General features: G+C 36.9%; 1 protein-coding gene across 1 annotated transcript in view; it reads left to right on the top strand.

Annotated features, from left to right (window-relative positions):
- The window catches only part of SPOPL (speckle type BTB/POZ protein like), a 50,325-nt gene extending 27,080 nt beyond the window's left edge, over positions 1–23,245 (top strand). The window contains exons 3-11 of the mRNA XM_058193770.1: positions 3,575–3,696; positions 5,616–5,767; positions 7,964–8,091; positions 12,987–13,164; positions 13,244–13,299; positions 17,316–17,438; positions 18,067–18,209; positions 18,296–18,349; positions 19,280–23,245. Coding sequence (XP_058049753.1) covers positions 3,575–3,696; positions 5,616–5,767; positions 7,964–8,091; positions 12,987–13,164; positions 13,244–13,299; positions 17,316–17,438; positions 18,067–18,209; positions 18,296–18,349; positions 19,280–19,424 — 1,101 coding nt within the window. The 3' untranslated portion in view covers positions 19,425–23,245. The remainder of the gene's footprint in view (positions 1–3,574; positions 3,697–5,615; positions 5,768–7,963; positions 8,092–12,986; positions 13,165–13,243; positions 13,300–17,315; positions 17,439–18,066; positions 18,210–18,295; positions 18,350–19,279) is intronic.
- The last annotated feature ends 259 nt before the right edge of the window (positions 23,246–23,504 follow it).

Here is a 23,504-nt window from a genome sequence, read left to right as displayed (position 1 = left end):
CCCATTGTCCATTTGTGGTGGAAGCAGATGCATTGGATGTTGCTATTGGTGCAGTGTTATTCCAGGCTCGCGCGTCTGGCGGTACCTTCTTCCCTTGCGCATATTATTCATGGAAGCTCAACCCTTCCGAACACAATTATACCATCTGGGAGAAAGAGTTACTGGCCATTAAGACGACGTTTTTTTTTTTGTTTTTGTTTACATTTATACCCCGCCCTTCTCCGAAGACTCAGGGCGGCTTACAATGTATAGGGCAATAGTCTCATTCTATTTGTATATATTTACAAAGTCAACTTATTGCCCCCCCAACAATCTGGGTCCTCATTTTACCTACCTTATAAAGGATGGAAGGCTGAGTCTCAAACTCCAGTTTGAGGCCTGGAGACATCTTCTGGAGGGGCCTGGCATCAAATTGAATTCCGGACAGACCATAAAAGCTTGGGAGTTCCTACAGACCACCCGGAAACTGAACCAACACCGGATTCGATGGTCCCTCTTCTTTGCCCAGTTCCATTTCCGCATTACGTATATCCCCAGTGATCACAACCAAAGGGCGGATGCACTCTCATGGAAACCAGAGTATTCCCACATCGAAGACCTGCTTCCACTCCAGACAGTGTTGCCTGCAGAGTCTTTCTCTGTGGTTCAGGAACCAGTGGACTTTAGGATCAGATACGGGAAGCGCAGCAGCACGATGCTTACGTGGAACAATGGAAGAAAGAGGTAGGGCCCACCTCTCTATGAAGGTTTAACAAGGAACTCTTGCGGTACCAAAACAGACTATACGTGCCGGTGGGGCCACTCCGGGGACTTATTTTGCTGCAGTACCATGATAATACTGCGGCGGGGCACTTCAGCCTCTTTAAAACACTGAATCTAGTTTCTTGCACTTTTTGGTGGTCCCAATTGTGACACGATGTTCAGGTCTATGTCACATCCTAGTGTGTTCGCTGCTGACAGGCCAAGTTGGCAACAGGAACCCCCCCAGGGCTGCTCCAACTATTACCAACACCAGAGAGACCCTGGGGTGCCATTTCCATTGACTTCTTGACAGATTTGCCTCCATCTTCTGGATTCATGATCGTGTTTATGGTGGTGGACATGCTGACGAAGATGGCGCATTTCATTCCATGTCGTGGGTTACTGACGGCTCACGCCACCACCTGCATGTTTATCCAACATGTTTTCTGGCTGCACGACCTACCTTATAGGGTTGTATCGGACAGAGGGGCTCAATTTACAGCCCAGTTTTGGAAAGAGGTGATGACGGCCTTGGATTTGAAAATCTACCTGTCGTCGCCAAATCTCTGGAAACTGGCGGCAGGACTGAGAAAGTTATCAGCATTCTGGAGCAATATCTACGCTGCTTCGTGAACCAGCAACAAGACAATTGGTCAGATTATTTGGCAGTAGCAGAGTTCGCATTCAACAACTTGCAGCACACCTCTACACAAATGACCCCTTTCCTGGCCAATGTGGGCTGTCATCCTCAGTTCTTTCCCCTCACACAATTTGACTCCCTGGTGCCGGCGGCTAATGACTATCTGTCCAAGTTGCAGGCTGTCATTAGTTGGTGTGATGGTATCTCAAAAAAGCCAAAGAGGACTATAAAAGAGGCACGGACCGATCTTGGCAGGCGACACTGCCATTGGCTGTGAGGGAGCAGGTCTGGTTGTCCATCTTCTGTCAGACCAACTGGTCAGGAAGCTAGACCCACTGGTAACTTGGTCCATTCCCAGTTGAGGCGGTTATTAACCCAGTCGCCTACCGCCTGACCTTGCCATGCTCAATGTGTGTCCACCCAGTCTTTCCTCCTTGTCCCATGAACGGCCAGTCTGTCCACTTTGCCAAGCTGACCGTTCTCAGCCAGCGCTACATGACAAGAGATGAACCACCCGAGTACGAGGTCGCCAGCATTCGGGACTCCCGGTGGCTTAAAGGACGGTTCCAGTATCTCATTGAGTGGAAGGGATATGGGCTGAAGGACTTCACCTGGGAGAATGTGACCTCTGTGCGTGCACCTGCTTTGGTGAAAGCATTCCATGACCAATTCCCGTCATGGCCGCATCCGGATCGCCAGATCCAGAGGAAGGGCCCTGTGGTGAGGGATAGTGTTGTGGTTCGCCAGAAGCTGTGGAGCTGGCAGCGGAGTCGGATAGTGAGGAGGCTGGGGAGGACAATGGGTCAGTCCTGGAGTCAGGGGGAGGCCCAGACGAGGCTCTGCGTCAGAGGCAGAGATGGGGCCAGGGCCATCTGGGAGTGATGCATGGACTACAGAGCCTTCAGAGGCGGACAGCAGAGAGGCAGAGTTCCTAGTGCACACATGCGAAGAGCTGCCAGAAGGCAAGCAAAAAGGATGAGTTGGGAGTAAGGCCAGGAGCTTAAAAAAGCAGCAACAGCTCTTGGGTTCTTTGTAGGAAAGCAACATTGCTACAATTGTTTCGTGGGGTTCTTGCCAAGAAAAGCCTTTGGCAGGGTGCCAAAGAAGACAAAGGTTTGTGTTAAGGCCAAAGGACATTTTCTGAAGGACTTTGTTTTGGAGTAAATTTGGACTAAGCTGAGAATGAAGTAATTCTCAGCTGTTCTAATAAAATATGTTTGTTTAGGACTGGTATCTGGTATCTATTTGTATCTGGTAATAACTACTTGGGCCTAGGTCACAACAATATCAGAGATTAACCATACTTAATTCTGCTTAATTCAGAAGACCAGAATATTCTAGTAGAAGTGAAGAATAAAGCTGTTCATGCTTCAAAAATGATTGTGTAGTACTACAGAATGGGTTAGGGTTTTTCATGTGAGTCTCAAAAATGTTGTAGATGCTTTAAAACGATGCTGATCCAAAGGCATTTTGAATAGTCTTTTAAATTATTTTCAAAGTATATAGCACTTTTTATGTTGTTATGAGATGGGCAGCTGTCCAATGTGATTAATAAATAAATAATACAATTATAGTATGATGCATACAGATGCAAAAGGGATGTTCTGAAATATCCCAGGACCTAGTATCTAAAATTTAAACAGTTAAAACATTATTATGTGTGTTAGCTTTTTGAACTCTGAGGAGCTATTAAGTTTCCTATTATTAATTTATTACTGTTTCCATTTAAGAGAAAGAGGGGATAAAATGCTATAATCTTGTTCTATAAAATTAGGAAGAATGAGATGAATTATCTCAAAATGAGAAGCTTAAGTTTTATGCATTAGTAACTCTACTGCCTGACATGATCATCAATGAGACACTTATTTCCTGGCAATCCATAATACAAAGTATTAATATTATTAGCAATTGAATTAGTCAAATATTAGAAAGCAAATTAATCACGAATACAGCTTTCTCAAGTCTGGGAACCTACAGATTTATTGTTCTCCAGGACCGTGAGTTAGTAGTGGCAACTTTGAGTTAATGGAAAATAATTATACAATGTGTTGATATAATTTTAGAATTAAGAAATGATATTGTTTTGTTACCTTTAAGTGGGTGAGCAGTTGACTTCTTTGGTAATTTTGTAAAATTTGGTTTGAAAAAGATGAACTTTGTACGTTTACATAACTTTCTGCATTTCTTATGCAGGTTAAAGTTGTGAAGTTTTCTTATATGTGGACCATTAATAACTTCAGTTTCTGTCGAGAAGAAATGGGTGAAGTTTTAAAAAGTTCAACTTTTTCTTCAGGGCCAAATGATAAAATGAAATGGTAAGATAAATGCATTAATTTCTTTTTGTAAGAGATTCCAAGAACATATAATGTGTCAAGTTAGGATACAATATCTTTCTTCAAATGTTAGAACAGTTGACAGAAAAACTGTCAACTACTACCAGTCACCATATCCCAAAGGTGCTTTTTCAAGAAGCAACTGGATCCCAATCACAATGACAGCACAGATAAAGGCTAAAATATAATTTGTCATACATATTGAAATATACTGTAGTGATTTCCAGCCTTTTCTCTGATATGAAACTGTCAGGGAATTGAGCACACAGGGCACATAGAAGAAAAAGGCGGGGGAAAAGGGAAACTCCCCCTCCATACCCACAACCAATCACTAATCACCTTTCTAAAATGTGGTCTTTAATGGTGCAATGTGGTGCAGGTTTGGCTAATAAATATTCATTTTTTGTGTTTGCATATAAAAGACATTTATTGTGCTGGGAACCGTTGATGTAGTTTTGCATTTATATAAAACTAGCTTCTTATTTTTTGACTATTGAAACTGATTACTACTACTGATAGGGTTCATATGTCATGCTAAACCACATTTGGTTGAAACACAAATTGCTAAATAAACAAAATAGGTGATTACTTAAGCAAGCCTGAACCAGGAAGCCATGTTAATTTAGTGTAGCTTTCTGTGGCTTATTTAACTTTATGTGTAAACCAGGAATTCTTGTACATTCTATTTTAAGTGCTTGAATTAGTGTGGTGTAAGAATATTTTCATGTAATTCCCTTGTTGTTTATGTAACGTTAATATTTTGATTATAATCCATTCCTTTTGTCCCTAAATGTGTGATGGAAGCATGCTTTCTGAAAGCTTGGGATTATTATTATCCTGAGCGTCTTGAGGTGAGATGCAAATTGAGTAGGTCAGTAGTTATTATTTAAAGAGAAAAATGTGCTTATATTTGGCTTTCCTTACAAAACCTGTTTTTATTTCATCCATGTGTTTTGAACAAATAGGTAGTTCTTGACTTAACAACAGTTCATTTAGTGACTATTCAAAGTTACAACGGCACTGAAAAAAGAACTATTTTTCACACTTATGACTGTTGCAGAATCCCCATGGTCATGTGATCATTTGGCACCTGGCATGTGTTTATAATGATTGCAGTATTCCAGGGTCATGTGATCACCTTTTCCAACCTTCTGAAAGTAAAGTCAATGGGGAAGCCAGATTCACTTAACAACCATGCTACCAAGTTAACAACTGCAGTGATTCACTTAAAAACTGCAGCAAGAAAGGTGGCAAAATGGTGCAAAATTCACTTAACAACTGTTGCTTAACAACAAAAATTTTGGGCTCAATTGTGGTCGTAAGTTGAGGACTACCTGTATTTACAGGCAGTCTCCATTGAGCAACTTATAGAAATCACCATAGATTGTAATGAAGCTTTTTAAAAAAAGAAAGTGAAAAAAGATGGGGATGGATTTTTTCACTTTTTTCTGCACTTTATCTCATATTGTTTTAAAGAGTCCTGTAAACTTTTATGGTGAATGCAGGTGTTGACAGGAAAAAACACCAGGTTTTTCCTTGTATTAAGATACTTATCAGATGTATTTTTCTAGAGGAGCTAGTCTACTGTGTAAAATACTGAAATCTTAGCATTGAGGTAGAAGAACAAGTTTAGACTTGAAGATAAGTGGATATCAGATGTGACACTAATCCACAATAGTGGAGTATTTGAAGTTTGTAACTTTGGTTGAGGCCATGCTATTCAAAAACTTTTTTGTAAAATATCAATCTAAAAGAGAGAGCTATTTTATGATTCCTTGTAAGGGACCTTATTCTAGCACATTTGAAACACATTATACCCTGTAAGTCCTGGCATAAATTTGTCTAGCTGAGGACAATTTTTATTGAGCATTGATGTATAACCCAGACTTCTTACATTCCAGGTGCCTGAGGGTAAACCCAAAGGGTTTAGATGATGAAAGCAAAGATTATCTTTCATTGTATTTACTTCTAGTTAGTTGTCCAAAAAGTGAAGTGAGAGCAAAATTTAAGTTTTCTCTGTTAAATGCAAAAAGAGAAGAAACAAAGGCAATGGGTAAGTGTGTTTTTTAAAATTACTCTGATATTGACTTTCAGTATGAGAAAGAAATACTGCAGCTTTTCCAAAGCCTGTCAAAAGGGTGAATTAGAATCTTCACTAAGCTCAGTGCTTCTCAAATAGTGGGGCGCGCCCCCCAGGGGGGGCGCGAGGCTCCGTAAAGGGGGGCGCGTTTGACCTCGGCAAACACTGTCATAACAAGCTAAGCCCCGTGTTTATGTCTCTGTATCCAATCAGAGAACAACGGGAGCATCTGATTGGCTGTCCAAAACCCTTGTGACACGAGCCTGTCGGAGCCATCTTTAGTGTGGGACGTCCGTAAATACTATTTACAGTCGCGCGGGGGGCGCGAAAAATGTTTTCTTCTTCCTAGGGGGGCATGACAGAAAATAATTGAGAAGCACTGACTAAGCTTCATCATCTTTTTATTCTCTTAGAAATACTTAATGTTTATGACAAATCAAACCTTTCAGAAAAGCTTTCCATAGATTTTTAAAATATTTTTCCTTCCTTCCTTCCTTCCTTCCTTCCTTCCTTCCTTCCTTCCTTCCTTCCTTCCTTCCTTCCTTCCTTCCTTCCCTCCCTCCCTAATCCCTACTTTGCAATAGCTGTTTCAAGTTTATAAGGTGATGTTTGTCTAGTTGACAGTACAGGAAAGTTGTTTATTTAAATTCCATGTTCCATTTTTTTAAAAAAATCACTTTGTAGGTATGATTAGGAAAGTATGATGATGATGCTGTTTGTAAAGCCTTTCACAGAAAAAGCTACTAACATCTGTAATTGCCATTTAATGAATATTTGTAGGACCTGTCAATTTGTGACTACTGAGATGGCTAAACAATTGACTCCTTGATGTGTCTTACTTGAGGAGTTTTAGCAACCTGCTTCTGCATTCAAATCAAAGGACAGAATGAGGTCTCAGGTAAGCCAGGCAGCCTGCCGTCTGGGTTAAATGAGGCCTCATTCTGTCCTTTGATTTGTGTGGAGAATGCTGTTGATTGTCCTATTATGGAGCTTTCTTATTTTTCTCTCCTGTTTCTTAAAATATACCAGTATAAATCAGTGGTGTTGACGCATTGTCCCCTGTGATGGACATACTCAGCTATTTGAAAGACCTATTGGTGGCTCATGAGCCTGCACAGTGGATACAGTTACTGGGCTAGGTTCAGTTCATTCTCCCATGTATTAAAATAACTGTTTCACAGTCAAGGGCCTTTTCTCTCTGGGTTTAGCTTCTCTAGAACTGGCTCTCATCAGAATGCCATGGGTTACTGGTGGATGAAAAATAACTTTACTGCTATCGTAACTTTCATTAACAGCAGTATTGGGTTTTTTTAAGATAGTGTCCCTCCACTTGGCAGCTTCCAGGGTTTTGGTACCCAGGCCAGGATTGTGAGAGCTGATCTCCAGCATGACTGGAGAACAGCAGGGTAGAAAAGCCTGCACAACCTTTGTAAAATGACTTTGTACAATATATTTTCTAGGCAACATGTTCATTACTTGACTAATCAACATCCAAATATTACCAAATACTTTTAAGATTACAGGTAGTCCTTGACTTATAACACTGCATTTCGTGACTGTGACCAAAGTTACAACACTGAAAAAGTGACTTATGACTGTGTTTAATACTTGTGACGATTACAGCATCCCCATGGTCACGTGATCAAAATTCAGATGTTTGACAGCTGACTCATATTTATGACGGTAGCAGTGTCCTGGGCTACTGTATGTGATCACTTTTTGTGACCTTCTGACAAGCAAAGTCAGTGGGGAAGCCAGATTCAGTTAACAATTCACTGGCAAGACAGGTCATAAAATGAGACAAAACTCACTTACCAAATGTCTCGCTTACCAACAGAAATTTTGGACACAATTATGGTCGTAAGTCGGGGATTACCTATATTTTTAAAAGCCACCCTGGGTCTTTATAACCAAAAATATTTACCTCTATATTTTATTTCTATGTGGTTGGCAGTTGAATCAAATGGCTGGTAATTTATATTAAACTACGTTCAATGCACAGCAAGTGGGGCAGTTTCTCAGCCAAAAATGTATTCATGGATACATAGATTGCTATTAATAATATAATGACTTCAGCTCAGTAGGAACCTAGGATTTTATTTCTCATCTGTAATTATTTTAAAATGTCTTTTAATTGAATATATTCCTATTTTATTTATTTACTACTAGAAAGCCAAAGAGCATATCGATTTGTTCAAGGCAAGGACTGGGGTTTTAAAAAATTCATTCGAAGAGACTTTTTACTTGAGGAAACTAATGGTCTTTTACCAGATGACAAGCTTACGCTATTTTGTGAGGTAGGTAATCAATCTGTGCTTTTTAAAATAGAATATTGGTTTCCATGGCTATGAATGAGAAATGAGGAGAGCTTTAAATGTTAAGTTTATCCCTTCTGTATTAAAGAAACACCCTGATCAAAGGTTTGAGCTTAATGGTTTTCTTACGTATTTGATGCAAGATCCATTTTCTATAAATAAGTTGCCCATTAGACACATTGCTATTTAGCACAAAATGAAAAGAAGTCTGAGGAATACTCCTGTGATTGATGTCTGTCTGTCAGTCAGTCAGTTAATCAAACAATAAACAAACAAATAAATAAATCACAGGAATATTCCAATTCCCACTCCATCCTCATGAGACTGTTTTCATGTTTCTAATGCTTCAGTCTATTCTACATTGCATTGGGATCTATCATAGGATCAGATTGGTTGTGTTTTGATATATTTTTAAATGAAGTCCAATTGGATAAGTCCTTTTCTTGAATCAGGCCAGTACTCCTTATATTGGCTGGCAGTAGCTATTCAAAGAATTATGTATCTTAATAGCTGCAGACCATATAATCTATTATTTGTGCATTTTGCTTGCTCCTCTATTATTGACTAGTTTAAGATAAGTCTGATTTTAAATTAAAATTCAACAAAACAGAAAAGTTTGTGTTCTGTAGAAGCATCTTTGTAAACTTATGCTGTAAGTTTTTCTTTCTCAATTTTGGAACTTCTTTCAGTGCTTCAGCTCCTTGGATAGCCTAAATCATGGGTGTCAAACTTGCTGCATAATGTTGCATTCACGTGACATTTTGTGATGTATTTCCCATTCGCGGAGCTGGGGTGGGCATGGCCTGCACATGACGCATCTGGCCCACAGGATGCCAGTTTGACACCCCTGGCTTAAATTGACCAGAACTTTGTATGCAAAGTCTTAAAAGACAAAATAGTTTATTTCCAAAACGAATGTGCAATGATCATAGTGATCCCAGACCTTTCTGATTAGTTTACCTACCAAGAAAACAGAGAGGAACAGTTATGGGATATGTTTTAAGAAGATAGAGTTTCTGACTCACAAGTTTGATATGCTAGAATTAGTAATTGTGCTGTGAAACTGACACAATTGCTTTTGTCAAAACAGTTGTGGTTTTTCATTACATTGATAATGCCCTCCATGACGTTAGATGTTTAAAAATTCTTCTGACATTCTTCATATTTAAATCTGTTAACAATATTACAAAATTAAGATAACTTTTCTCAAAATCAAAATGTTCATAAATGCTTGGAAGAGTGAAAGTTGTTCAGATTAATTTAAAAATCCAATCAATATAAATGCTTTGATGAAATAGATCCTTGGCTTAAAGCAATAAATCACTGTTAATTATGTCAGTAACCCAAACTGTCTTAGTAAAGAGTGCTTATGGTGTTTCCAAATGGAAACTAGTGAAGAAGGTTACGATCCCAGTACAGTGAGTGTTAAATAGACTTTGGCTGGTTATCACTGCTGTCGGGGACTGATTTGTGACTTAGGAAGATGATAGATGCTGTAACTGCTAATAAGTTTGCTTTGATCTTTATATTTACAAGAAATATGTGCAAAAATTTCTTGGCAAGCTTACAACTTAATTATGTGCCATTATATTGTGCATGAAGAATAATTGAAATGTGGCCCTTGAGACTAAATGGTACAAATGTACTGCATCTTATTTTAGTTAGATAGACAGGCTAAATTAGCTGTGTGATGAATTTGTTATGAATACAATTATTGCATTGATAAGTGGATGTAACAAGCCTGAATCTGAAACGATTCTCATGTTATACAATATTCCTGAATCAAACAGTTCAACTGCAAACCAAACTTGTTAGAGGCGAATGTTTAATATGGACGAAGGCAAGGAGTGTGTGCAACAAATGAAGTCTGTTGTATTGCAGTGGTTTTGATGCATTGATTCAGGAGCATCCAGTCTTGCACTTTGTTTTCATAACAAACTGAGCCATGATGGCACAGTGGTTAAAATGCAGTACTACAGGCTACTTCTGCTGCTTGCTGGCTGCCTGCAATTTGGCAGTTCAAAACTCACCAGGCTCAAGGTTGACTCAACCTTCCATCCTTCCGAGGTGGGTAAAATGAGGACCCAAATAGTTGGGGGTGGGGAGACATGGCCAGCATCGTGACAAGACGGTCGCGAACCCCGGGAGCTCTGGGGCGAGCGCCGATATCCCCATCATTATGGGGGTCTGAAACGGACCATAGCTGTCCTGCAGGGACAGCGAAGACAGAAGGAGCTGCCGGAGCGAACAGGGAAGTTGCAAATTCCCTGCAGCACCGGCCTTTTAGCCTTCAACCCAGCGATGAGAACTCGCAGCCATTACAAGCTGCCAAAGTTGGGACAGCCACATAAAACTGCTGGAGTGTGGAAGCGGTGAATTGGACAAAATATTGAATACCGGGTGAGTGAACACCAACTCATGGAGGATTATTTTAAAATTGACATTTGCCAAAAAAATTTAAAAACTCTGGAATAGCGGCTAAATTGATCAGGACTGTCAATATTAGAACAAAAGAAACGGAAGCAATACCCAATGACCTGACAGAAATTTGATTTTTGAAATAGAAGTATCGATCCCTCAAACAAAACAAGGGGGGGAGTGGAACCTTTAATTAAAGTGGGGAATTTTTGGACAAACTTGGAAGTTTTCTAATTGATTAAAGATCACAAAAAGGAAAAATTGAGAATTTAAAACTGTAATTTGATGGAATATCTCCGATTTTCTTTTTCCTCAATGGACTGGAATTAAATAAATTGTAAACTTAAATCTATTGGACTTTAAATGGGACTAACTGGAAAAAATAAAAAGTAAAACTAAAGTGAAACAGGGTGCGGCTCCAAGTAAAAGAAACAAAATGGATACTTTTGCTAATTGTGGATTAGAATTGTGGATTCTAAAGTGACATCTAAAGGTGGAAGAGGTATTAGTGTATTTGGGAAAGGGGAGTTAAGGTTGCAAAGGGGAGAGGAGAAGTTATGGTGATGGTTTATCGTTGTATTTTAGCTTATGATTGTTAGGTGTAGTACCCTGTATTTTGCTCTGGGAAGTCGTGGGGGTGGGGGGAAGGGGAGAGGGGGGAGGGCAGAGGGAGGTGGGGGGGATAATTGCTGAAAAAATTTTTTTGTAAAACTTTTTCAATTAAAAAAAAAAAAGGTGGAAGAGGAAACTACAAGAACTCTGGCCATTGTTGAAAATCTTTTTATGGCCGTGATAAGACTGGTGAGAACCACAAGGGAGGACTTTGTTAATAAGCTGTTCAACCTTGACAAGAATAAGAGTTATAACTTCAAAGAATAAAGCAGAGAACAATTGAAATGAAGAGAAACATACACACGATTTTTAAACAAGAAATAAACAATTACAAGATTGGATGGAAAAGAAGAAAACGAATAAAGAACTTGTGATGTTAAAATATAAATTTAAAGAATTAAATAGGGGTTAATAGAAATAAAGGGGGAAAGAGGGAAGAAGGAGAATCAATAGAAATACAGAACAAACAAAGAAAGCATGGAATTTTAAGGGAAAATAAAAACGGAATTGAAATAGATTAAGATGGAAATATTAAGGAGATGAGAATATATAAGCATGAGATTCTTTGAAATAAGAGAAAAGCCTGCTTTTTTATTTTTTTATAAGATTAAGAATAATAATTTTAAAATCTTCACTGATATGTAAAGACTTGATTTATAATGATGTTATGGAGATTGATAGGATTGATAGATATACGGGAAAAGCAAAGAAAGCAAGGAATCTTAAGAAATAATAAAAAGAGAATCAATATAGATTAAGAATGAAATATAAAAGAGATGAGAGTATACAAAGAAGAGATTTTCTGAAATAATTAATGATGGCTTGTTTTCTACTTTTTTATAAGATTAAGAATAATAATCTTAAAAATGTTTATTGAAATGTAAAGAGATGACTGATGTTGATGTTACTGAGATTGAAAAGAAAGAAATTTGTAAAAGGGAATATAGGTTTTTAACATATATGGGAAGAGATAAAAGAGGGGAATTTAAAAAAAGGGACAGATTTGATTAAAGATTTAAATTCAGGACTGAGGGTTAGATTAGAATTTCTTTTTTTCTTAAGAGCAATTTAAATAGGAAAATTAAAAAGCCGGGAAGGGGAATATATTGATAAAATATATAAGAGGCTGGGGGAAATTTGAATTTGATGTGATTATATACCTGGTTGATATTTTGTTCAAACTTTGAACTTTTGTTCATACTTTGTATGTGGTTTGTTTTAAAAAAAATAAAAAAAATTCCCAAAAAAAACCTGGGGGCAAAATGCTGACTCTGTAAACCGCTTAGAGAGGGCTGTAAAGCACTGTAAAGTGGTATATAAGTCTAAGTGCTGTTGCTAACTCCTTTTGGAGCTTCAGTTATTGTTTGGAAACTGAATATAGTTAGCTTCAAAATACAAATAGTCCTTATTTAATGACTGGTTCAGCAGCTGTTCAAAATTATTACAGTAATAATTACAAAATTATTACTGAATATTGAGACTTATGACCGGTCCTCATACTTGTGTGTGTTGCAACATCCCCATGGTCACGATTGTAATTTGGGCACTTGGCAGTCTGCAAAGCTGGAAAGGTTGGGGAGCTCTATGATACAAGATAAAACAATTATATTGTATATATTGTTAGGTTTCATTAGGAGCAGATTTCAAACAACAACCTGTAAAAATATTCTGATAGTATAATACATGTTGAGTTGGTCAAATTGGTTTGTTGGTCTATTTTATTTTCCTAGCTAAATATCATGATTTTGGGGTATCAGAAATGAAACCATTTGCCTAATGTATGCATTATTGCCCTATGAGAGCCTTAACATTGCAGTTATTGATATATTATTTACTGTTTTGATTAGGTAAGCGTGGTCCAAGACTCCGTGAATATATCAGGACTGTCCAGTACAAACACCTTAAAAGTTCCTGAATGTCGACTAGCTGAAGATTTAGGCAACCTCTGGGAAACCACAAGATTTACAGATTGCAGCTTTTATGTAAGAGGGCAAGAGTTCAAAGCTCATAAATCTATCCTTGCAGGTATATTTTACTTCCATCTTGTTTCATAGCTTTTGTTACAATCTTGACCTACTATTAACACTCAAATCTTTTCCCACAGCTCGTTCACCTGTTTTTAATGCCATGTTTGAACATGAAATGGAGGAAAGCAAAAAGGTGAGTGAAGTGCTCCTTTCATTTCTGTGGAATGATGTCCCAGAGGACCTAACCTTTGAATCAGCATAGGGTGACAGAAACCAATCAGTCAGTGAAATCAGCAGTCCCCAACCAGTCTGGAAACAGGGACCGGTTTTGAAAGAAAAATAGTCTTCCACAGACCAGGGGAAAGGGGGATAGTTCTGTGCGCAACCCAGATCTTGCACCTGCACAGATGAAGCTTTGCTCGCTTGCCCATCACTTGCATGGCCCAGTTCCTAACAGGCTACAGACTGGTACCAATCTGTGGCCCAGGGGTTGGGAGCCCAGGTATAATGAAAGAAACTCATGGGTCAAATAGTATCTCACAGTTTATTTGAACAATGCATTTAAAAATATAATACTATGTGAAGTGTTGCAAATGTTTGACCCATAAAATAAAATAAAAGTGCTTTGTAGATATTGTGGCTATTCATTTGCAGTAGATCCGCATGTAGAGCCTTGGAGCAACTGTTACAGAATTGCCCTTTCTGGATTGAATATGCCAATCTAAGGATAGGGAAAGCATGGGTTGTCTGTCCAAACTATCCTGTCTGTGGAGAGTATCAATCATCCGGGTCATGGTTGTCCCAAAGGTGCTTTTCAAACGGCAACTGGATTTCTTGGGGTTTTTTTCTTAAAAATATTTTGCTTCTCATCCAAGGAGCTTCTTCAGTTCTGGAGAAGTGAAACATTTTCAAGGAAAAAAACAAGACATTCCAGTTGCTGTTGGAAAATCAACTTTGGGATACCCTGACTCCTGTACTTAGTTAAGAAGAAATAATTTATCCATCAGAATAAAATTGGTTTCATAGTCCTTCGTATTGTTGTCTCTCTCTTTTTTTTTTTTATTGAAAGAGTTTTAAAAAACAAAAACATTTTCCCCCCTTTTTTCCCCCCTCCCTCCCCCCCCCCCCGGCTTCCCGGGTCAATCACAAGGTATTGTTATACATAAACCAAACATAGAATAAAATTTTCCCTTCCAATCCAAATAACCACATCCAAAGCTTTTCATCTCCCAACCCCCTCCCCATTACATAAAATAACTTTCTAATTATTCAAAGGCAATCTGATATTTCTTAATCTGATATCTGTTTTGTAGATAATCAATCCATTTTATCCATTCAATTAAATATCTTTCCTGTATTGTCTTTTAAAAACGCTGAGATTTTAGCCATCTCAGCCAAATTAATAACTTTCAATATCCATTCTTCTATTGTAGGTATCTCTTCTTTCTTCCAGTATTGTCCAATCAACAGTCTTGCTGCTGTTATTAAATTCAGAATCAATTTAGTCTCAATCCCTGTACAATCCGTTATAATTCCCAAAAGGAAAAATTGTGGCAGGAACTTTATCTTCTTCTTCAGTACATTTTGAATAATCCACCAAATTCTTATCCAAAAGACCTTAATTTTCTTGCAAGTCCACCAAATATGAAAATATGTAGCGTCATCACAATCACACCTCCAACATTTCGCTTGGATATTAGGATACATACATGATAATTTTTTGGGATCTAAATGCCATCTATAAAACATCTTATAAAAATTTTCCCTTAAATTCTGTGCTTGTGTAAACTTAACATTTCTAACCCAAATTTTCTCCCATGTTTCCAACATTATTGGTTCCTGAATATTCTGTGCCCATTTTATCATACAATCCTTTACCAAATCCTTTTCCGAATCTATTTCAAGCAACACATTATACAATCTCTTTATATGCTCCTAAGGGAGGAGCTGAATCGGCCGATAGCTACTGGAGAAATAGTGGAGGCAATTAAACAACTAAAAATGGGGAAAACCCCTGGTACAGATGGTCTTACAGCAACTTATTATAAAAAAACACAGGATGAAATATTAGGCCCACTTAAAGAATTATTTAATCAGATACAATTAGGAGTGGGAATACCCCCGTCATGGAAAACATCTTTTATTTCACTGATACCAAAAGAGGAGCAAGATTGCTCTAAACCCGGTAACTACAGGCCGATTTCACTTTTAAATAATGATTATAAGATTTTTGTAAAAATAATAGCAAATAGATTAATGTTAGTTTTACAACAAAGAATTCATACTGATCAATCTGGTTTTATAAAAGGGAGGCAGATGAGGAATAATGTTAGACAGATTATTAATATATTGGAATATTTGGAAAAGAAGAATACTTCAGCAGCATTTATTTTTTTGGATGCAGAGAAAGCCTTTGATCGATTGCATTGGGATTTTTTATTTAAATTAATAGAGAAAATGCAATTTGGAGACTGTTTTATTAGAATAATTAAAGCGATTTATGGAGAGCAAACAGCACAGATTATAGTAAATGGTAGCTTGACAGAAGTTATTAAGATTGCAAAAGGAACGAGACAGGGATGTCCCTTATCACCATTATTGTTTGTTTTGACTCTGGAACCATTATTAGATAAAATACGAGAATTAATGAAAATAGAGGGAATTAAGATTAGACAATATGAGTATAAAGTTAGAGCTTTTGCAGATGATGTAGTGGTTACTTTAACAAATCCTATAAATTCAAGTAGATTTTTGTTGGAAGTAATTGATAAATATGGAAAGGTATCAGGATTTAAAATAAATCAGAATAAAACAAAAGTGATAATTAAAAATATGTCTATACAACAGAAACAAAAACTAGAGGAAATGACAGGATTTGAGGTAGTAAAAAAGGTTAAATACTTAGGGTTAATATTAGCTCATCGAACAAGAAACTTTATAAGAATAATTATGACTTGCTATGGCAAAAAGTTCAGAATGATATGAGTGTTTGGAAAAAATTGCAGTTATCGCTATTGGGAAGGATTGCGGCTATTAAAATGAATGTGTTACCTAGATTTTTGTTTCTGTTCCAGATGATACCAATAATTAAAAAGGATAAAAATTTGGAAGATTGGCAGATTGGGATTAACAAATTTATATGGCAGGGTAAAAAGGCGAAGGTTAAAATGAAAATAATACAGGACTCACGGGAAAGAGGTGGTTTAAGAATGCCTAACTTTAAACTATATTATGAAGCAGTAACCCTTTCAGTAATAAGTGACTGGTTTAACTTAACAGAGGAAAGAATTTTGAATATAGAAGGTTATGACTTGTTATATGGATGGCATGCGTACTTATTTTATGAAAAAAAAGTGGATAGGGCTTTTAAGAATCATGTGTTGAGAAGTGCTCTTTATGGTCTGGAAAAATATTCCTATAAATTAGATTACAAGATTCCTATATGGGCGAGCCCTAGACATGCAATAGAGAATATAAATATAGAACAGAAACAGGAAATGATTACTTATAAAGAACTTTTGTATGCTGAAGGAGGTAGATTGCAATTAAAATCATTACAGGTATTAAATGAAGAAGGGAGGAATTATACTTGGTTTCAATATGGGCAAATAAGTGCTAGATGGAAAGAAGATCAAAAAAATGGTATAATGCAAAGGGAGGAAAATTTAATAAAGCAAATTAGAAATCAGACCCAGTTGTATTGTTGTCTCTTTTTGAACTGCTTTCCCAAAGGACCTCAGGTGATACTACTGAGGTTTTTTTGTTTTTTATTCATTTCTTTGACCAGGCATTTTCAAGCCTTCAGCGGCAATTGTCTTATAACATTCTTTAAATTTAAAAACTAGCAGTTTGCTCGAAGCCTGAAACAGATTTGTAAGTGTAGAAAATGCAATATTGGAACTACATGTAAGGCAGGAAGAGCAGTATGTGAATTTTGCAAATAAGCTCTAGTTCAACTTTTGACTCATTTATTACTTCTTGGACTTGTTTATTTGAATCCAAGTGGAGCACCATAACAGCGTCTCAATTTTTATGGGATTTCATGGGGAAAATGTCACTTCCTGAGATTGAAGGAACCTGACAATAGGTTTAGTTAATGTTATCAGCAGGTACAAAGGGGGCCTGATGTGTTTTATAGCTGCATTGCTTTAGGTTAAGTGGTTTATAATACTTTAATTCAAAATCATAACAAGATTTTTTGTGTGACAGAATTGTGTAGAAATAAATGATGTCGATCCTGACGTATTTAAAGAGATGATGAGATTCATTTATACAGGCAAGGCTCCAAATCTTGAGAAAATGGCTGACAGCTTGTTGGCAGCAGCAGATAAAGTAAGTAAAGAAAAACTATAGAAGTGCTTTACTATTTGTTTTAACAAAATGTAGAAAGAACTTGTTTTGATATTTTCCTACATTCAGGAATGCTACCAATACACTGAGTAAAAAAAGATCAGAAATTATATAAACATGTTTTATATTATTAGTGAAAAGCTGTTATCCATTATTTTGGGCAGTGTTCTGGAGAACTGAGGAGAATAAGCATCCAGATATATAGTTATCTATTTAGAAAGAAGAAAGACCTTTTCAGAACTCCTATTGTCATAATTTCCTCTTTCTAGGATATTATAGTAACAGACTAGAGAAGTGAAATGTATAGATGGGATTAATATTTTTATTGGTGTTTTAAATTTGGAGAATTAACGTGCTTTAATTACTAATAATGGATCAATATACTTACAGATTTAGCATTTCCTTTGCCAGATATGTAGTCCTGGGAATTATTGTTTCTAATGTGAATTCACTGAGGATAGAGCAGTAGATGCTCTATCATTCAGATACTGTAGTCCATTGTGAGGGATCAAGTATTTCATAGTTTCTGCCAGGCATTTGTATATTAGAGGTCTGCTTTTTTGACTGAAGCAGCATTGAATATGCGCAAACAATTTTTCTCTCTGGTCAGTATGCGCTTGAACGGCTGAAGATCATGTGTGAAGAAGCTCTGTGTAGTAACCTCTCAGTAGAAAATGTGGCAGACATTCTGATTCTCGCAGATTTGCACAGTGCAGAACAATTGAAAGCACAAGCAATAGATTTCATTAACAGGTATGTGATTTATTTCCTTGAAAAATCTTTCTCCTTTGAAGGGAACATTTCAGAGAGATAATGTTTGAGTATTTTTTCATGCACAGGTGCAGCGTTCTTAGGCAGCTTGGCTGTAAAGATGGAAAAAACTGGAACAACAGGTATGTACTTTGATCTCACTTAAGCATTGTCTGTAATCTAGCTGTGTGTTGTCTTGATCGCGAGAGATAAGAAGTGGAATAATGCTAAAGTCAGGCATATAACTATTGGGGGTCCCCTCCATATTTCTATTACAAATTTCTCCCTATTTTATGTTTGTTGTATTTTAGTCTTTTCCCAGGAAGGTTACATATCTATTTTATATTTGTGTATTTTGTAAACTTGATCAGGAAGCCAACTAAAGATAAATTGATAATATGGCTTTGGAATTAATGGGAGATTCATTGCAGCTCACATATAAAATGCAGTATTGAATGAAGTACAGGAGTGGGCACTCTCCTAGTCGCTTCCCCTAAATATTGCCATCTGATGGGAGGCTTGGCAGGCCTCCACCCTTTTAGCCTTCAGTAAGGCTTTGAAGACTTGGCTTTTCCCCCTAAATGTTGGGAGATTAGGTTACGGCACATTAGCACTGATAAGCACCATTTGTTGCTTTTAATGTTTTTGTGTGTTTAGTTTTATAGTTTTAATATGGCTTTTTATATTATTTTAATTTTTGATTGGGAGCCACCCAGAATTGTATGAAAGATGGGGAACTGTATAAATGTTTTAAATAAATACATAAAATAAATGGCTTTGTGATTCCTACTCAGAACAAGAGAGGGATTTGTTGAAATGTCAAGCAGGGTTTCCCAGCCTTTCAGGTACTGAAAAGTAGCTTTTTGCAAGCCTTCATCACACAAGTTGGCTTTGGTAATCATTGACTAAAACTAAAAAAGAAAATGCTTTCATTTTGGTTCCTTATCTTCCCAATATCTCCACTTGGAAGTATGTCTTGTTCATCTTAATGTAGCTTGACCTGTGAGTAGACATACCTGTAGTATTTTGCAAATCTTCTCAACCCACGTTTTATGCATCTGTTTTCTTTACAGCCAAGCCACAGACATAACGGAAACCGCAGGATGGAAATCGATGATCCACTCCCATCCCCACTTGGTCGCTGAGGCCTTTCGGGCCCTGGCCTCTGCACAGTGTCCGCAATTTGGAATTCCACGCAAACGGCTAAAACAGTCATGAAATCTTCCATGAACTCTCGGGAACTAACGCTTCCTCATCCATATCCAGAAGGGGTTTTGCAAACCAACTGCTCAAATATGTGACCCTTCTCTGCAGAACAGAACCAGAAAGCTTTTAAAGAATGGATAAAATGTATGGTTTAATAATCAGCTTTAAATCAGACTGATAATTCTCCAGTTCACTGAAAGGCCTTAACGTCAACTATTCTAGTTCATTTGTGATTTTCCTGTTTTTGTTTTTTAAATGGTGCCTCGTCATTTTTGACTCGGCTTTGTAGGATTGCACTAGCTCCATAAGGCAGTAATGCTGATCAATGAAGACCATTTTCAAAAGGATCTTCTTCTTTCCTTTTTTTTTAAAAAAAAAATTCCAAAATGAAGATTATCGGTTGGTCTTATGGTAACTGGATTTCAACTAGCCCTCTGTTAAAAGCACTTGAACTGGGGGCAAACAAGCGCTCCAGTCCAAAATATTGTATTTAGGATGCATCTGCCTATCTTCAGAGAGTGCTGTCAGGCATGCGGTGGCAATATACTACTCTGAATATAATTTATTTTTCATTGGTTCAGGTGACTGAGGGAAATATGCAATGTCTTGGCTCAGAAATGTATTTTACTAGTATTTATAAATGCTTACTATGTGAGTGTGCCCATCAGTGGAAAAAAATATATAGTAATTTTTTTTTTTTTTGGCCCATGTTGCTTTATGATCCATTGTTTTTTTACCTTGTACTGAACCAGAGCGAGAGTTGGTATGGAGAGGAAAAAAGGGATATGTGCTGTGGAAGAAATGGTTATTTCTCAGATAGAATACATGGAGGTTAAGGATGCTTAAGAGCGACCAAATGTCGATTTCAGAAATGGGCCAAAATGGAATCTCAGTATGCACTTTTAATGTGTAACTTTTGTATGTTGTGTGGTACATATATATTTTGATTTTGATAAATATGGTACAGTACTTGTGGCCTAACTTTTGAAATACATTAAGATGCCCACAGCCACATGGGATTTAGTTTTGTTACTGCAAACAAGGAACGCATGACTTAAAGATGCTGATTTTAACTTAATATCTTCAAGTGTTCATGTTAGAACTCATTCTGTCTCCACACTTTGGGTAGGCTTAACTCTGTTCCCTTAGTGTGTGTACGCACAAGCCTATTCCCACTAGTGAAAATTGCACAGGCACACACTTAGCAGGAAGAATAGAAGTCTGAAATGTCAGTATTTATAAGCACTGACCTACTCTTTTTAGCCTTCATTATTGTACTAGCATTGTGGATGGTATTGAAATTCTGCCTAATGTGAAAAGGATCTTATAAACACCTTGTAAACTACTTGTAACGAAGAAAGGGTTTTTAAAAATTATTACTATAATTATTGTTACTATTATTCAAAATTTAGCTTTAATGCCAACACTTTTAGTGTGTGTGTTAGCCTTGTTTACAATTTGAGGGATTTCTTTGCAAACATGCACATTTTATTATCATGGATTTACCTTAATAATGGTGATGCGATGTATCTGTTGCGTGGGAGAAATTGAACGATAAGTAAAGGGAATTTCTTGTGCTTTTGCATAGAAGGTTTTAGGTAGCCCATTTGACTGACATGTTCAATTAATGAAGGTTTCCTTAGTTTTTCAAAAGATATTCCCTCTGTCTTTAACAGGGAAGCATTATTTCAAAGATCTAAGGCACATTTATTCTGAAAGATTATTATTTTGAATATATGTTAAGAACAGTTGGGAGCAAAAAAAAAAAAGAGTGCTTCCAAACCAATGCTAAAACTTGAAACAAATCTCCATTCTGGCTCAACTCTTTCTTTCACAGAAAAGGTCAGTGCAGAATTTGAACGTGCATCCTTGAAGCGCAGTTAAAAGGACCATTTTTGTGGTTTCAATGGGCCTGAACATTACTCAGTGAACCAAAGTGGTACAGCAGTGTTCTATCCAGAGATGTGTTATAGTTTGTAATATTTCTAGGAACTTTCTGTTTATCTAAATTAAGATCATGTACAGGTAGGTGTTCTTACCAGTGAAATTAAAAGAATGTAATGTCCCGCAGTGATAAAAGAAGATTTTGCTGCACGGTAAACAACATATTGATATAAGCAACTTTGCATTTTGAATGTTGCAGCTATGATATAAAAGTGACTTGAATATTTAATAGAGTGATTGTCCATTTCAGCTTCTTCTGGTAGTACTTGATACAGCAGTCAAGAAGAACATCTTAAACATTTTAAAAATCTAAATAGCACACTTTGTACCAAAAATATCAAGCACTGTGTGATAAGAATGAAGTACTTGTTTAAGACATCTTATCAAAATTTACAAGATGTTGCCATAGATGACCTTAATAGCCAATCGTATGAATTGAACTAATATATTGTTTTACTTGTTGGCTATAGCAAAATACTCAGTAAAGTAGAATTAATGTTGTTTTCTATGGATAAGCTAATCCATCTTTATTTTCTCAAGGAACCACATTCAGTGTTTGCATTCTTCCAAAAGAGCTGGCAAGAACAATCTGTATTTTCCATGTTTCTGTACCTACTGGCTGAAATCTGGAAAGTTTGTAAGGATGGGGAAGCCCACCCTTACTCCCAGATTTTCAGCTCAAATATCAAACTGCTGTGTTTGGCTTGCCTTTTGTGCTCCTCTCCATCGGCCTTCACTATCAGACCCCAAAGAGAGCAGCCTGCATGTGTTGTGTTATGGAGTATGGGTTCCGTAAGATTTGTTTTCTGAAACATGGGACTTGGATTTCTGCTAAAAGCGATAGTTACCATTTAAATTACTTATGTTGATGATGTTTTTCAATGAAGGAAGCCTCAGTAACTCATCCAGATTTTGGCAGTCCATTTACTGCATGCTGACATATAGTGCCCGGTGGTTTATTGAAATGCAAGCTGATGAAATGAAGAAAAAATGGAAAGTTGTGGGAGAATTTAGAGAGAAAGACTGATATAGAAGTCATTATACATTGTATCTGGCCAGCTCATCACAGTTGTTCATCTCAAAAACTGGAGATGCCAAATATTTTTTTAAAGATATACTTGTCTCTTATATCCAATTGCAGGTTGAAAACAATTCTGGATATCCTAGAAAAAGAATTACTAAGATAGCTAAGGTATGCGTGGCTGCTTTTGTTTTGTAATTCCTTGATTTAAGTATGGCAATGTGATGAGTAATGACTATTTGAGAGTAATTGGCAAGGCACTGATGGCTCTATTATAAAGGGGTTCCTTCTAGTTCAGGAAGTTGATACTGTTCTCAACTTTCTACAGAAGGTGTTAGGTTAACCATTGGGGCATGCTTTGTTTTAAAGCTATAAACGATTTCTTAAACCAATTGATGTGTAGCCCAAATTTAATTTTTATCGACTGGATTGATCGGAATCCTTCCTATGGACTCTAATTAGTTTCAGCGCATTGTACAGTTGCATTGATTTTCTTGCTGTTTTGCTTGCAGCAAATGGACTATCTCTGAAATGGATGCACATTATTTTTATCAGTGTTTGTTGTGGTTTGCGTTTATCATACTCTTGTAGTCTAGTTTATGCTGGATTTTGATATGTCCCAATGAAGGTATATTTTTGAGTCCTGTTTTAGAATGGAAAGATTGGAAGAATTCAAGCCTGTGCTTAATTGGAAATTATCCATATTACCTATCATGTTAAGACACTTGCATCAAACCATCCAGCCTTTTATATCTGCCTGATGTTAACAGTGAAATATTTCAGTGAGATACTTTTTGTACCTTGTTGCTGAAAATATTTTTGCATTTCAGGACATCAAGTTACAATAAAGTTGTTACTTATAAAGAAATATGTGCACATTGATGTCTTTTGGATATTGACTTTGCTACAGTTCAGACTCCCCTGAGATAAAATGGGCACAACCTTATAGAGGTTGTAATCATCATGTTGTTTCAAGTTAGAGAAATCTTTTCAGAAGACACAATATTTTACTTGTGCTGTGTTTTCTTTTTTTAATTTATTTCAGAAACAAAAAAAAACCCAGCCTATTAATGATAATTTCTTTATAGTTGACTTCAGTTAATGGAAACTGTTTCACAAGGAATTAA

Source organism: Ahaetulla prasina, chromosome 1, assembly GCF_028640845.1.
Source record: "Ahaetulla prasina isolate Xishuangbanna chromosome 1, ASM2864084v1, whole genome shotgun sequence".
NCBI lineage: Eukaryota > Metazoa > Chordata > Lepidosauria > Squamata > Colubridae > Ahaetulla > Ahaetulla prasina.
This window is presented reverse-complemented; position numbering and strand designations above follow the sequence as displayed.